This window comes from Equus caballus, chromosome 7 (genome assembly GCF_041296265.1).
Source record: "Equus caballus isolate H_3958 breed thoroughbred chromosome 7, TB-T2T, whole genome shotgun sequence".
NCBI lineage: Eukaryota > Metazoa > Chordata > Mammalia > Perissodactyla > Equidae > Equus > Equus caballus.
Window position 1 is genome coordinate 31,426,106 of NC_091690.1, and position 16,156 is coordinate 31,442,261.

At 35.8% G+C, this 16,156-nt stretch overlaps 1 protein-coding gene across 3 annotated transcripts in view; it reads right to left on the reverse strand.

Moving 5' to 3' along the window:
- Positions 1–979: 979 nt before the first annotated feature.
- The window catches only part of OR6M1 (olfactory receptor family 6 subfamily M member 1), an 85,191-nt gene continuing 70,014 nt past the window's right edge, over positions 980–16,156 (reverse strand). The window contains exon 5 of one of the 3 annotated variants that reach the window (XM_001501603.4): positions 980–2,738. In XM_001501603.4, coding sequence (XP_001501653.2) covers positions 1,761–2,708 — 948 coding nt within the window. In that variant the 5' untranslated portion in view covers positions 2,709–2,738 and the 3' untranslated portion in view covers positions 980–1,760. Of the gene's footprint in view, positions 2,739–16,156 lie in introns of those variants that run through there. The other 2 variants (XM_070272187.1, NM_001391492.1) reach the window with 2 other exon arrangements.

The following is a 16,156-nucleotide window of genomic DNA, read 5'->3' on the forward strand; positions in this document are numbered from 1 at the left end:
TCACATCTTTATTCAGACATCACCTTCTCAGAAAAGAATTTCTTAGCCACCTTATTTAAAATTGACACCCCATCCCCAAAACTCCATATTCTCTTTCTTTGCTTTATTTTTCTCCATAACTTTTGTCACCTTGTAACTTTTCATAAAATTTCTCTCTATATTTTACTTATTGCATGTCTCCCCTTAGTATAATTTAAACTCATTAGGGGCAGAGATTTTGTCTGTTCTGTACATTGGTACATAGTGGGTGCTCAAGCAATATTTGGTAAATGGATGAATGAATGATTTCCTTTTACCTGTGTACATTAATACATTACATTACTCAATGATGGACTTAATTCTTTTGCTCTACTCTGAACACATCATTAAAGTTACAGTTTCTTTAGTAATTTCCTATCTGAAGTCAGGTGCTAGGCCTCCATGTTTTCTTAAGTTTTGTTTTGGGCCATTTATCGAAAAAGACTGTGACAATTTGCACCTTGTTGTTACTTGGCATGGTTCCACTTCTGGATTCATCCATTCCTAATTATCAGTAGGTAATACAAACTTCTGCCAACAACTATCCTCCCACTAATGCTCCTGATGTCATCACCTTGGACCAACTCAGGTTACCCATCATCTTGGTCATTCCTTGCTCTCCTGTAGCCTCAGTCTATCTCCACTACCGTGCTCCTTCGATCAATATTTTTAAAAAGCAAACACATCTCCTAGTAGAGAATAATATTTTCCAACCCATGTTTCTTTCATATCACAATACTCTTGTATTCTCAGCCAGTCTTCTTCAAAGTGTTGTCTGTATTTATATTCTCCATTTCTTTATATCTACATACTATTCTACCTGCTCTACTTTGGCTTTTATCCCACAAATTCTATTAAACATTTTGCGAAGTCATTCATGAGCTGCTGTTACCAAACGCAATAGATACTTTTACTTCTTCACCATGCTACTTGAAACATTTCCCCCTTGTTTTTTGTCCTATTTCATAGTATCATACTCTCCTGGTTTTTCTTCTCTTTGGTCACCCATCCTTAATCTAATTAGTGGGTTATCTCCTTTTGTTATCATCTTGGTGATCTCAGCCACTTCTATGGCTAGAATTATCATTAATATATTTGATGATTGCCTGAACTATATTTCTAGCTCATATATCTTTTCTAAACCTTAACTTATAATTAGATGTTCCACAGCAGTTTCCAATTCAATCGATCTACCACTAACCCACCCTTTTGATGTTCCTTTTCTCATCAAATATCTCCACCTTTCACTCAGGTTTATAGCCAGAGGCTTAATATCCTGAGTCATACCTCTTTTGCCCTCACTTCTCACATGATATTTATTTGATCTGGCTAATAGAGGTGAAAACTGAGTCTCTCGAAATATTTGAATGCCTACCAAGAAGTTAAAATTCTCTAACTTTATAGGTCTCACTACAAATAGTGATACTTTATTATCTATTATTTCATTTAGAGTTGGAGACATTGAGGCTCAGATAAGTTTGACGTGGTGACAGTTATCTGCAAAATAAACTGATTTAGCCAAGGCTAGATTTGGAGACCTCTGAATCCCAGTTAGGTAACTTTTCACTGCTTTAAGCTATGCATATACAAGATAGTTCATGGATTAGATTTTTTTTTCCAGGTTGGTGTGGCATTGCTCATCCTGTTGACACAGTCTCAGGCTTCTGATATGCTGACATGGCACAATATTCGTGCAGAATGAATGTGTTGAAGATAAGAAATGATGTGTGATATACTAAACGCTAACGTCTAGTTTTCCTTAGTATCAAGGACATGATTCTGTCCATTGCCTCTCTCAACACTTCTTTCACCTTTTCATTCCTCAAGCTATAAATAAAAGGGTTCAGAAGAGGGGTCACTACTGTAATGAGGATAGCAGCTATCTTGTCAAAATTCAGTGAATAGTTCTGATTGGGTCTCACATATACAAAGATGTTGCTCCCGTAAGCAATGGAGACGACAGTGATGTGAGAAGCGCAGGTAGAAAAAGCTTTTTCACGGCCTTGGGCAGACGGGATATGCAGAATGGTAGAAATGATGTAGGTGTAGGACCCAGTAGTGAACGCTAGGGAACTCAAGATGACAAGGGCAGATAGGAGAAAGTTCATCTTCTCAATGAGGTGAGTATCTACACAGGCCGCTTGTAGAAGAGGAGCAATGTCACAGAAAAAGTGATTGATTTCTTTGCTACAATAAGGTAGCCTTGTCACTACAATGATTGGTACCAACACAGACAGAAAGGCTCCCAGCCAGCAGCCCAGAACCAGCAGGAGGCAGGTCCTGCTGTTCATGATGATGGTGTAGCGCAGGGGGTTACAGATGGCCACGTAGCGGTCAAAGGACATCACTGCCAGGAGGATAAATTCCACTGTCCCCAGAAAGAAGTAGAAATAAACTTGGATGATGCAGCCAGCAAAAGGTATGGTTTTCTTCTCTTCTAACAGGCAAGCTAGTAACTTTGGGACAATAGTAGTTGTGAATAAAATGTCCAAAAATGACAAATTACTGAGAAAAAAATACATTGGAGTTTGAAGGCGGTTATCAGTCCATATTAGGGAGAGGATGATAATGTTTCCTGTTGCCGTTAAGGTGTAAGTCAACAGGAGAACCACAAAGAGGAGTATCCGAAGCTCCAGGAAAGCTGGGAAGGCAGTCAGGGTGAATTCGGTCACTGTGCTCCAATTTCCCATGGCTGTTACTATGTGGTGGGCATGATCTCTCTGAAGAAACAAGAAAAGGAAAATCAGCCTAGAAAGTAATTTTATAAATATCTGTTGAAAATTTATTGTGGGAACTGCCTTATTTTGGGAGATGACTCATGGGATATAGTCCTTCATCTGAAAGTCACTGTTGTGCAAGCTTGGGAAAGTCAAATGTCATTTAGACACAATTTTTTCTGTAAAATGAAGGGATAAGACTGGATTAAAAAAAACCTGTCAGCTTCCTTCTCATTAAATAAAATTTCTCTTCTTTTCAACTTGTTAAGCTTCATTTTCCCAGCTAAAAATGTGCTAATATACACACTCATACTTTAACTAGAACTCCTTCCTATTATTCTGAAGTTTACAATCACTGAAAGTTTGGCAGTTGACCTTAGTGACCTGCCACGAGTAAGAGATACAGGTTGATTTATTTTTTTCTGATATTTGGTGATCTCCAGAGTCTCCCAATTCTTAAATTCTTTTCCTGGCATATATAGATCTCTGGAAACAGATCAGGGATTTCTGAAAGGAACAATGACATATGGTTCCCACTAATAACTTAGATGACACATCAAAAGGGAATAATGGGTTTCTTCTCATTAGATTATGCCCTGTGTCCAAAACCTACTTCCTGCAAGTTCTATGAAGTGTGTGATATTTACATCATATATCTGCCTGATTATTTAAGAGAACATTATACAATGTGATAAAGTCAGAGAGGTACAAATTACACACAGGGAGGTAAAGTAGAGGTAATTCAGCTTACTCAATTTACTTGATCAGTTGAAATCATAAAACCTTTGTCTAGATTTCACTTAGCTCTCTCTTCCTTAATAAATAAGTTACAGCTGATGCCCTCATTTTCCTTTTCCCACCTTCTCTTCTACCCCTTCCCCAAGATAAAAAAGCTTTCCTTTCTATTTCATTTTTTATTTGAAAGTTTTCCTGTTACAAAAGTGCATTTTTCAGTGCAAAGAATTAGAAAATGCAAATGCAAAAAAGAAAATTATAAAATGTAATCAAACCTGTTAGAGATACAGTGACAACATTTTGGTGTACAGTCATGTGTTGTTTAATGACATGGATATGTTCTGAGAAACGTGTTGTTAGATGATTTGTTGTTGTGCAAACATCATAGAGTGCACTTACACAAACCTAGATGGTGTAGCCTACTACACACCTAGGCTATGTGGTGCTAATCTTATGGGACCACTGTCGTATATGTGGTCTGTTGTTGACTGAAACATCATTGTGCAGTGCATGACTGTATATATATTTCCAGTCCTTTTCAAATTACATACATATGTATCTAAAATAAATCATGCTAACATATTATTGTATAACCAGCTTTTTCTTATTTTTCTTTTTTATAATAATCTTTCCATGTCAATTATTAGAAATCTACACAATCATTTTTTAAAAACAGACTTTTTGAGGTATAATTGAAATACAAAGAAATGTATATATTTAAGGTCTACAATTTGACAAGTTTGGACATATACAAACACCCATGATACCAACATCACAACCAAGGTAACAGACACATCCAGCATCACCAAGAATTTCCTTTACAAAATCATTTTTAAGGGTCAAACAGTGTTTGATTCTATGGATGGGTCCATAATGTATTTAGCCAGTTGCTTAGTGTTGGTAATTTAGATGGTAAACATTTTTTCCTTATATAGATAATGATCAAATAAATATTCTTGCACAGTAGTCATCTTTGTGCAATTACCTTATTATTCCTTAGAATATGCTTACCTTCCAATAGGATATTTGTTCTGTTTCTATCACAACATAATAATCCAAGAAAGAGTTAGTTTTTTTGATCACTGAGGTAAAATTGGTATATAACATTATACAAGTTCCAGGTGTGCAGCAATATAATTTGACATTTGTATACACTACAAAGTGATCACCACCATAAGTCCAGTTACCATCCATCACCATATAACTGACCTCCTTCACCCATTTCACCCACCCCCTAACTCCCTTCCCCTCTGGTAACCACTATTCTGTTCTCTGTATCGTGAGTTTGTTTTTGTTTGATTGTTCATTTTTTTGTTTTTCGGATTCCACATATAAGTGAAATCATATGGTATTTGTCTTTCTTCATCTGACTTTTTTCACTTAATATAATACCCTCAAGGTCCGTCCATATTATTGCAACTGGCAAGAGTTCCTTCTTTTTTTATAGTGGAGTAGTATTCCATTGTATGTATATACTACAACTTCTTTATCTATTCGTCCATCGGTAGACACTTAGGTTGTTTCCATATCTTGGCTATTGTAAATAATCTTGCAATGAACATAGGGTGCATATATCTTTTTACATTAGTGTTTTCCTATTCTTTGGATTAATACTCAGAAGTGGAATAGCTAGATCATATGGAAGTTCTATTTTTAGTTTTTTGAGGAATCTCCATACTGTTATCCATAGCAGCCACATCGATTTACATTCCCACTAACAGTGTACAAGGATTCCTTTTTCTCTATGTCCTCTCCAACACTAGTTATTTCTTGTTTTTTTTGGTAATAGCCATTCTAACAGATGTGAAGTGATACCTCATTGTGGTTTTGATTTGCATTTCTCTGATAATTAGTAATGCCAAGCATTTTTTCACATGCCTGTTGATCATCAGTATGTCTTCTTTGGAAAAATGTCTATTCAGATCCTCTGCCCATTTTTTTAATCAAGTAATTTGTTTTTTCGTTCTTGAGTTGTATGAGTTCTTTATATATTTTGGATATTAACTCCTTATCAGGTATATAATTTGCAAATATCTCCTTCCAATCAGTAGACTGCCTTTTCATTTTGTTGATGGTTTCCTTCATTGTGCAGAAACTTTTTAGTTTGATGAAGTCCCACTTGTTTATTTTTGCTTTTGTTTCCCTTGCCTTTGGAGTCAGATCTGAAAAACGTGATGCTAACCACCTATGATTTCTTCTAGGAATTTTATGGTTTCAGGTCTTATATTCAATTGTTTAATCCACTTTGAGTTAATTTTGTGTGTGGTGTAAGATAGTGGTCTAGTTTCATTCTTTTGCATATGGCTATCTAGTTTTCCCAACAACATTTATTGAAGAGATATCCTTTCCCTACTGTATATTCTTGGCTCCTCTGTAGTTAATTAAATGTCCACATATGTGTGGGTTTTTTCTGGGCTTTCTGTTCTCTTCTATTGATTGATGTGTCTGTTTTTATGCCAATATCATACTGTTTTGATGACTATAGCTTTGTAATATAGTTTGAAATCAGGGGATGTGATGCCTCGAGCTATGTTCTTTCTCAGGATTTCTTTGGCTGTTTGGGGTCTTTGTGCTTCCACACAAATTTTAGAATTATTTGTCTAGTTCTGTGAAAAATGCCATTGGAATTTTGATAGGGATTGCATTGAATCTATAGATTGCTTTGGGTAGTATGGACATTTTAACAAAATTAATTCTTTCAATCCATGAGCATGAAATGTTCTTCCGTTTAATTGTGTCTTCTTCAATTTGTTTCCTCAGTGTTTTATAGTTTTCAGTGTAGCAGATATTTTACCTCCATGGTTAAATTTATTTCTAGGTATTTTATTCTTTTTTGACGCAATTATGAATGGAATTGTTTTCTTAATTTTTCTTTTTGATAGTTTATTAGTGTATAGAAATGCCACAGATTTCTGTACATTGATTTTGTATCCTGAAACTTTACTGAATTCATTTATTGGTTCTAACAGTTTTTTGGTGGTGTCTTTAGGGTTTTCTACATATTTTATCATGTCATCTGCAAATAGTGACAGTCTTACTTCTTTCTTTCTCATTTCGATGTCTTTTATTTCTTTTTTTCCCTAATTACTGTATGTTGAATAAAATTGGTGAGTGTGGACGTCCTTGTCTTGATCCTGACCTTAGAGGAAAAGCTTTCAGCTTTTCACCATTGAGTGTGATGTTAGCTGCAGGTTTTGTCACACATGGCCTTTATTGTGTTGAGGTATCTTCCCCCTATTCCAACTTTCTTAAGAGTTTTTATCACAAATGGATGTTGAAAGACTTGGTCTTATAATATTAACTTTTACCTTACTAAAGCAGCTGATAACATAAAATCACTTATAGATCGCTTTCCCAAGTACTTTTTCCGAAGTAATAGTTCTACGTCATACCTGAGGCTGGGCAGCTGATGGTTTAACAAGATTAAACCGCCATTTTTTAAAGTCTCCTTTTATATTCTAGACTTCAATTTTCTTGTCTGTAAAATTAGAATGTTGGACTACATATTTATAGGGTCCATTCAATGTCTTAGAGTCCTGCTACCAGTTTCTTTTTCAACTCTCTTCCCCACCTCAAGGATTCTAACGTTTTTTATTTCCTAGTAAACAATTTCCCAATGATTCTGTAAATTACTGCACAGAAGTGTCTAAACATGAATACATATACCAATATAATATCATAGGAAATCTCATGTGAACTTTCTGTATGAGGCATCCTGTTGTCTGTTTTGTGTGTATTTTGTATTATTATTTTTACAAGATTGTTCAACAGGCAAGTTACACTTCACATTTTAAGATTCAAGTATTAATTAGATTAATGTAGGAAGTTAGAAAAACTGGAATCCAGTCCCAGTTTTTACCACTTTTAGTTTTGTTAGATTAAATTCTTCAACTTTGTCATAGCTTCTTCATCTGAGAAATGAAGATAAGTATAACATTCAAGACGAGCTGCTGTGAAGTTTAAATTAAATCATACATGTGACAATGCCTAACAGATTCTTGCTAAAAAATATGACTCCATTCAGAAAGGATTGAGATGGACTTAAAGGAGATCAACAATTAAAGCTAGTTGTTTCATATCTGAATAAATAACAATAAATTATGAAAAATTTAATTTGTAACTGAGCAAGATTTTCAATGCATACATTATCTGAATTGCCCCAGATTGATATCTGACTGCACTAAGAATATTGACAGGTCAGAAAGACTATATGCAGAAAAATAAATTAAACAAAAGTGATGTCTTAATAGATAATACCTACATGAAAAAGTATACTTACATTTCACCAACTGTATAGATGATGTAAAATTCTGCCAACATGTTTTTCACGTGCAGACATAGTAAGAGGCTTAAACGTTATTATGTATGCATGAATCAATTCTAAGCATTACACTTTGAATTTTTACTTTACAATTCTATTCCTATTTCTAGTTCACGGAAATATCTCTCAAAGATAAAAGAAACCTTCCTAGATCACTGAACCACCTAACCCCAATATGGCTGCTTCTGATTAGCATCCTCATCACATATGCACCTAGCTGTTGCTTGGACGACTTCAGTGATTGGGAAATCACTATCTTGCTTTAGCACTGGCTAAACAGAAAGTTCCTATCCGGAATGGAAAATTCTGTTTTTGTAACTTCCAAATACACTCTCACATACTGACCTTACAGACCAAATATTGATCTTTTTTTATTTTTGCTATGACAGCCCTCAAAACCTCTAAGATCTAGATATTCTCCATGCCCCACATCATCCCAGTCAGGTGAGCACAACACAAATTCTGTTCTGTTTTTGCAGATAGAGAACAAAGCAGTTGTGTTAAGTGGTTTGAAATAGTTGCAGGAATAAATCAGTCATAACCAGATTAGAGTAAATCTTCTCTGGCTCCACCTAAAAAATTTATCCTACAAAATTACTGATTCTCAATTCTGAGGTGTTTTTCCCCATGCAAGAAAGCTATGTTTTGTCTCTTTGGTTAATTCTCAATCATTGTAATTTCTTAATAACTGGGCTGTTTTGGATATAGAATCTCCTACCACTAACTCATCTAGACGTGGGTGATGCAGAATCCTTCTTACAGCATCCTCATTAACTGATGGCTCAGAGGAGGAAACTCAGTATAGTTTTTGGGTTACGCTTTTCTTTTTCTCTATAAAATAAAGCTTCTTTTCTTGTACACATTTTTTTTCCTAAGTGGATGAACTATGTTTTTTGCCTTAGAGTTTTAGAGAAGAACAGCTCTTGGGAATACGGGTCAAAAGAAGTTCGTTAATAATATTGTTATAAAAGAATGTTGGTTCTGAACTACCTAATCACAATTATAAAGTTTTAGAAGGTGCCAAGTAGACCTGTTAGGGGCTCCTTGGGGATTTCCTCAGGTATTTTGCTTTATCCACTTAAAAGAAAAGGAATACTTACTAAAAAAACTACAAACAAAGTAAAAACAGAAAACTTTTCATTCTTCTTAAGTTATTGATACAATAGAAAATATTCTCCAACAATGAATATTCTAGCATCTCAGATATCATGTAGTACCTCTGTCTAAATCAGTGTAGAATTTTTTTTGAAAGTTTTTTTAAGGTTCCAGATAGCTATAGTAGATTCCATGTTTGTCATCCCTGTCCTGTCCCTGTTCCAAAGGAAAAGCCCTTGTACTGGTCTCAGCCAAGTTCAGCTTCGTTCTTCCATCCTTCTGACTTAGTTCCCACAGCTGCAGGCTGGCCATAGACTTCCACTATTCTCTAGGATATATAGAAATATTTGCAATAAACATTCCTTTAAACATTCTTCTCTTGCCCAAAAACACTGTGACTTTTTATCTTAGCGTAAATCTGACTTTCACTTGAGGACACTGATTGCGCTGAGGCTCTTTCAAGTGAGTCCAGCAGACTCAGAGAAAGCTTTTACCCTCTCCCATCCTCCTTTCCATGTGCCGGAGGGTAGGGGTGCACAGCTGGAGGGGTGGCTTATTATTACTTTTGCTGTTGTTGGTGGTGTTACTTTGCTCCCAATTTTTACTTTCAAATCACTATTCTTTGGATTTTTGGTAAAACTCCTTCAAGGCTCATATTATACAATCTTGTAAGTTTTTCTTGTTTCTGCCGTCTATTGCCTGAGTTTCAAGAAAGAGGTAAACATCAGCCATAGAGTGTTCAAATAAGACAATAATGGAGCAGTTTTGTATTGAATTTGAAAATATGAAAATCATTGGTGACACATTTAGTAAACACTTTTTCAGTGGTTCATGGTCTTCCACTTCATCCTAAGAATTGCTATCATTATGGGAAACCTTAATATTTATGTGAATAGCTCATAAAACACTAAAATTTGAATTTCTTAATTTCTCAATGAGTATTACCTGCATTCCTCTTAAATCATCAGCTCCATTATTATAACCTGGATTTTGCCATTACACAGACTTAATCTCTGAAATCTCAAACTCCAAGATTCAATCTCTCAACTTTACAGTTCTTCTATAGGGGTGAAAAACTTTCCCTTCCTCCCTTCTAGGGTCTTTGGCTGGTCTAATAATTAAATTAACATATGACAGATTAACAGGAGAAAAACAAATTTTGTACATGGAGGAGCCCCCTAAAAATATGGGGTAATTGATATTATATGTCATCTTGAGCTAAGAAGAAAGGGGTTGGGGCCTGGGGCTTCAAAGGGGAGGAAGACAATTCACAGGAAGATGGGAAACTCAAATATTTGGTTAAAAAACATTTGCTGTATCATGTAGGTAAGTCTTTCTGATATAAAAAGTTATCTCTGATAGTAGCTCTCTTCCTTGTACAGACTCCCTATCTAATCTAAATTCTTGTAGGCAGTAAAGGAGGAGGTAGAAAGCTTTTCCTGAGTCTGCTGGGCCCCAGTTGTCTTCAGCTCAAAATAATCCACATGCCAAAGTGACACATTCTAGGGTGGGGCATTCTGCTCCCCCTCAGTTCCTATACACTTCCTCCATGGCCTCATCCAGATCTCCAGTCTATGATTGATCCCATTTTCTCCCTATCAGCTTTTCTTCCTCATATATATATGTCAGGAAGATTCATATATATAAATATGAAAGTGCAAACCCCACCTGGTCCTCGTGGCATGTGATATCCCCCTCCCTCAGCTGTAAACATATGTGACTAATAAACTACTGTTAATCTTATCTGTCTAATAATGAGTATCATATGTTCGGCCATCCCCAGAACCCTAGGGCAGGACTCCCTCCTTCACCAATGGGGTGAAGAGGAGGCACATGAGACTGAGGAGTGCAACACTTCAGGTGCACGCCATGTGTGTGCGCGCGTGTTGTATCTGGGGTACCTATAAGTGCTGTTAAGTTGGGGAAGAGCTTAGAGGGAATTCTGTTGAGATAATATATAAGAAGTAATAAATGAGAATAGTGGTAAATTAGATAGAATCGCATCTCATGATTGCCTTTAAATAATAACTGCCATTTAAACAATTTTTCTACTCCATGCTCACTACTTTAAGTACCATAGATACCAAAACCTAAAACAAATTCCCTATTTACAACAACAAGACAATTTGTTTTTAAGGAGCCCCATATAATGGGGATAAAATGCAGGAGGGGTGGTCTAGGGTTCAGAGCAAACCTTTTTGTTTACTGACAAACCAAAAGTGTTATTTTGTAATGAATGCATTTGACTTGAACAAAAATTTTTATTAGTGTTTTCCCTCTCTCAATTCCACAAATAATCTTGTGTCTCATTACATGGAGTTTGTTATAATCTGTTATCTTCTATATTATATTTATAGAACTCTCTCCTAACATTTAATAAGTATTTAATAAATGTTGACTGAATGGGCAGCTCAATGCCATAGAGGAAATATGAATATTAATTAATTAATATTAAAATGGGCAAACAGAATGATAGGTTCTAGTTCTGGCTCTCTTACTACCTAGGATTTCGAAAATTCTACCTCCTATGGGCCTCAGTGTCCTCATCTGTGGAATGAAATGTTTGAGCAGGATGCTCTCTAAAGTCCTCTCACCTCATGTCTTTGATGTTATATCTGTGTCAGTGGGAGATACTCACCACAAATACCTTTATCGCAGTTTTTACAACAAAGGGAAACAGTATTGTGTAGGAATTAAGAGCATGGGTTTTAAAGTCAGTTCTTGGTTTGACTCCACTTACTAGCTGAGTGCCTTTGGGAGAGTTATTCAATCTCTCAACTCCTCAGTTAACTCACCTGTAAAATGGGGATAATATTATCGCTATAGGCTTATCTAAAAGCGAAATAAAATAAAGTAAAATGGGAGCCTTTAGCAGGTACCTGGGAAGTGCTCCACATTTTAGTTAATTATGACTGTGGTTAAAGCTCATCAACTCCCTGAGGGTTAGTGCTGGAAGAGGTAGCAATGCTTGCTATGTTTCCTAACCTATGATAGCTTTGTTCCTCAAACACTTGTCTGGGATGGACTGATGACGGATTCTGTAATTGGAGTTGTGATAGGCCTTTATGTACATAGATATGTGGAGAAATACATTTCTGTCTAGAATTAAGCTACTTAACCTGGGATTTGTAGACCTCTCATACATGTTAAAGGGGTCTGTGAACTGGTAATAAATGAACAAATTTAATTTATCATTCATTGATTCATTGATTCATTGCATAGATGGCTCCTGGCTTATGACAATTCAACTTAAGATTTTTTTCAACTTTAGGATGGTGTGAAAGGATACGCAGTCAGTAGAAGCTGTACTTCAAATTTTGAATTTTGATCTTTTCCCAGGCTAGTGATATGCAGTACGATACTCTTTTGTGATGCTGGGCATCACATTCTGTACCCAGACAACCATTGTTTTTCACTTTCAGTACAGTATCCAATAAATTCTATGAAATATTCAATACTTTATTGTAAAATAGGCCTTGCGTGAGATGATTTTGCCCAACTGTAGGCTAATGTATGTGTTCTGAGCTTGTGTAAAGTAGGCTAGGCTAAACTATGACGTTTGGTAGGTTAGGTGTATTAAATGCATTTTCAATATTTTTGACATACAATGGGGTTATTGGGACATAACCAATGTTATGGTAGGTTATGCTAAGACACTTGATTTTCTATGACTCTTTAGTTTAAATACATCACTATGCTTGAGTAGAATTTTCCTTCTGGCTTTCTGAGAGAGTAGGTAGATATAGATAGACAGACAGACAGATAGATTGAACATGTTTTTGGAAGGACTCGTTCACCAACAATGTTTTGATAAAATATAACATTTTAGGAACAGTCTCACAACTCTTTCTTAAGTTGTAGACAAGAACTAAGTTAAATTTAGGATGCCTCTTGCCCTGGGCCAGATAGACAACAATTCATCCGAAACAAGAGTGACTCTTGAAAAATTTAAAAGTTTCACATAACACGTGCTCGTAAATACATGAAGATAAATCTGTAACTACAAAGGGAAAAATATAATCCATCATAATCTTCGTACCAAGATAATCAATGTTAACACACTGGTATAAACGCTCTTTCTTTCTCTCCTGTGTGCACTACTCTTTGGGAAAATTCGCACTCAACTTTAAGTGTTTTTCAGGTGGATCATTGTGGACTGGTGTTGCTCTTGTCTACATGTACATAATACAGGTATTGCTACAGGAGTCAGTTCCCAAGATGGAGAAATACACTGGTAAATACATAGCTTGTGTTTTGACAGTGGGAATTCTTGTTCTTCCTGGGGGATCACCAGGTTCTTGAAAGCTATTGCTTTGACTTTTCAGCACCAGCCTTTGCATTCACTCTTTTAGCCAAAAGTTAAATGTTTCTGCTGCTGATCTCAAGTGTGCTAGGTGTCAACTATCCCAATGCATGAATGGCTTTTCTCAGTTTCCACCCTGGGGATGAACTCTTGGCCCTCTGTTATATCCTGTGCTCCTTCACTGTGAGCTGAGAATTTCTGGAAGTGCTTGGGTAAGGGAGGAAAATTTTCCCTCTCTCTTTCCAGGTTCTTTGGCTGGTCTAATAATTAAATTGACATAAGACAGATTAGCAGGAGAAAAATAAGTTTAATTTTGTATGTATAAGAGCCTCATAAAAATATGAGATTCAAAGAAATGGCCAAAGAAGAAAGCTTTTATACCTTTTAGACAAGGAAACAATAAATTTGTGAAGAATTGACAAGACAAAGGGGCTTGGAGTAGTAAATTAGTGAAGAAGTAATAAAAATCTTGTTATACAGGCCCTACATTTCCTATCTCTGGTGATAAGAATGCCTTCTATCCTTCTAGTACAGACAGGGTGCTTTTCACATAGGAGATTTATCTCCTCCTTTCAGGGGGACAAAGGAGGTTCAGAGTGTCCTTCTTGAACCAGCTTTTTCTTAACTAGCTTTAATTCAAAATAATCAATATACCAAAGTGACATATTTTGGGGTGGCATATTCTGCTCCCCCTTCACTAGCATCTTTACTTCAATTCCCCTGTTTGGAACTTAAGCAATTCTTTCCTTTGATCTTATTTTTCTCTCAGTCTGACCCAATATGCTTTCCTTCTATTATTTTAAAGATGATTTTTAGTTTTTATTTCATTTGTTTTTTTATTTATTGAGGTAACATTGGCTTATAACATTACATAAATTTCAGGTGTGCATTATTATATTTTGATTTCTGTGTAGATTAAATAATGTTCAACACCCAAAGACTAATTACAATCCATTACCACACACATGTGCCCAATCACCCTCTTAATTCTCCTCCCTTCCCCTTAGTCTCTGGTAACCACCAATCCAATCTCTGTCTCTATGTGTTTGTTTGTTGATGTTTTTATCTTCTATTTATTAGTGAGATCATACGGCTTTGACTTTCTCCCTCTGACTTATTTCACTTAGCGTAACTCCCTCAAAGTCCATCCATGTTTTTGCAAATGGTAAGATTGCATCTTTTTTTCTGGCTGAGTTGTATTCCATTGTGTATATATACCACACCTTTTTTATATTGAGTTAGTAATAGTTTACATGATTGTGAAATTTCAGTTGCACATTATTTCTTGTCTGTCACCACATAAGTGCTCCCCTTCACCTCCTGTGCCCACCCATCTCCCTTCTCCTGGTAACTGCTAAACTGTTTTCTTTGTCCATTATATCACATCTTCTTTATCCATTCCTCTCTTGATAGACACCTAGGTTGCTTCCAAGTCTTGGTTACCTGAATAATGCTGCAATGATCATAGGAGTGTATGTATCTTTATGCATTCGTGTTTTCATGTTCTTTGGATAAATACCCAGCAGTGGAATAGCTGGATCACATGGTAGTTCTCTTCTTAATTTTTTGAGGAATCTCCATACTGTTGTCCATAGTGGCTGCACCAGTTTGCACTCCCACCAGCAGTGTATGAGAGTTCCCTTTTCTCTACATCCTCTCTAACACTTGTTATTTCCTGTCTTGTTAATTATAGCCATTCTGATAGGCATGAGTTGATATCTCATTGTAGTTTTGATTTGCATTTCCCTGATAATTAGTGATGTTGAACATCTTTTCATTTGCCTGTTGCCCATCTGTATATCTTCTTTGGAGAAATGTCTGTTCAGATCCTTTGCTCATTTTTAAATTGGGCTGTTAGTGTTTTATATTGTCAAGATGTGTATATATATAATATAAAATATTATGTATTTTGGATATTAACCCCTTATCAGATATGTGGTTTGCAAATACCTTCTCCCAGTTGTTACATTGTCTTTTCATTTTGTTGATGATTTCTTTTGCTGTGCACAAACTTTTTAGTTTTATGTAGCCCCATTTACTTAGTCTTTCTATTGTTTCCCTTGCCTGGTCAGACATGGTACTTGAAAATATGCTACTAGGACCAAGGTCAAAGAGCATACTGCTTATGTTTTCTTTTAGAATTTTTATGGTTTCAGGTCTTACCTTCAAGTCTTTAATCCATTTTGAGGTAATGTTTGTGTATGGTATAATATAAACGTCTACTGTCATTCCTTTGCAAGTAGCTGTCCAGTTTTCCCAACACTATTTATTGAAGAGACTTTCCTTTCTCCACAGATGAGTGGGTTTATTTCGGGGCTTTCAGTTCTGTCCCATTGATCTGTGGGTCTGTTTTTGTGTCGGTACCATGGTGTTTTGATTACTATAGCTTTGTAGTGTATTTTGAAATCAGGGAGTGTGATGCGTCCAGTTTTGTTCTTTTTTCTCAGGATTCCTTTGGCTGTTCAGGGTCTTTTGTTGTTCCATGTAAATTTCAGGATTCTTTGTTCTATTTCTGTTAAACATGTGGTTGGAACTTTGATAGGGATTGCACTGAGTCTGTAGATTGCTCCAGGAAGTATGGACATTTTAACTATGTTAATTCTTCCAATCCAAGAGGAGGGAGTACCTTTCCATTTCTTTGTGTCTTTTTCAATTTCTTTCAACAATGTTTGATAGTTTTCAGTGTGTAGGTCTTTCAGCTCTTTGGTTAAATTTATTCCTAGATATTTTATTCTTTTTGTTGCAATCGCAAATGGGATTGTATCCTTAATTTTCCTTTCTGCTACTTCATTGTTAGCGTATAGAAACACAACTGAGTTTTGTATGTTGATTTTGGTGGATTCTTTAGGCTTCTCTATATGTAAAATCATGTCATCTGCAAATAGTGACAGTTTCACCTCTTCCTTTCCAATTTGGATACATTTTATTTCTTTTTCTTGCCTGATTGCCCTGGCGAGGTCTTCAAAT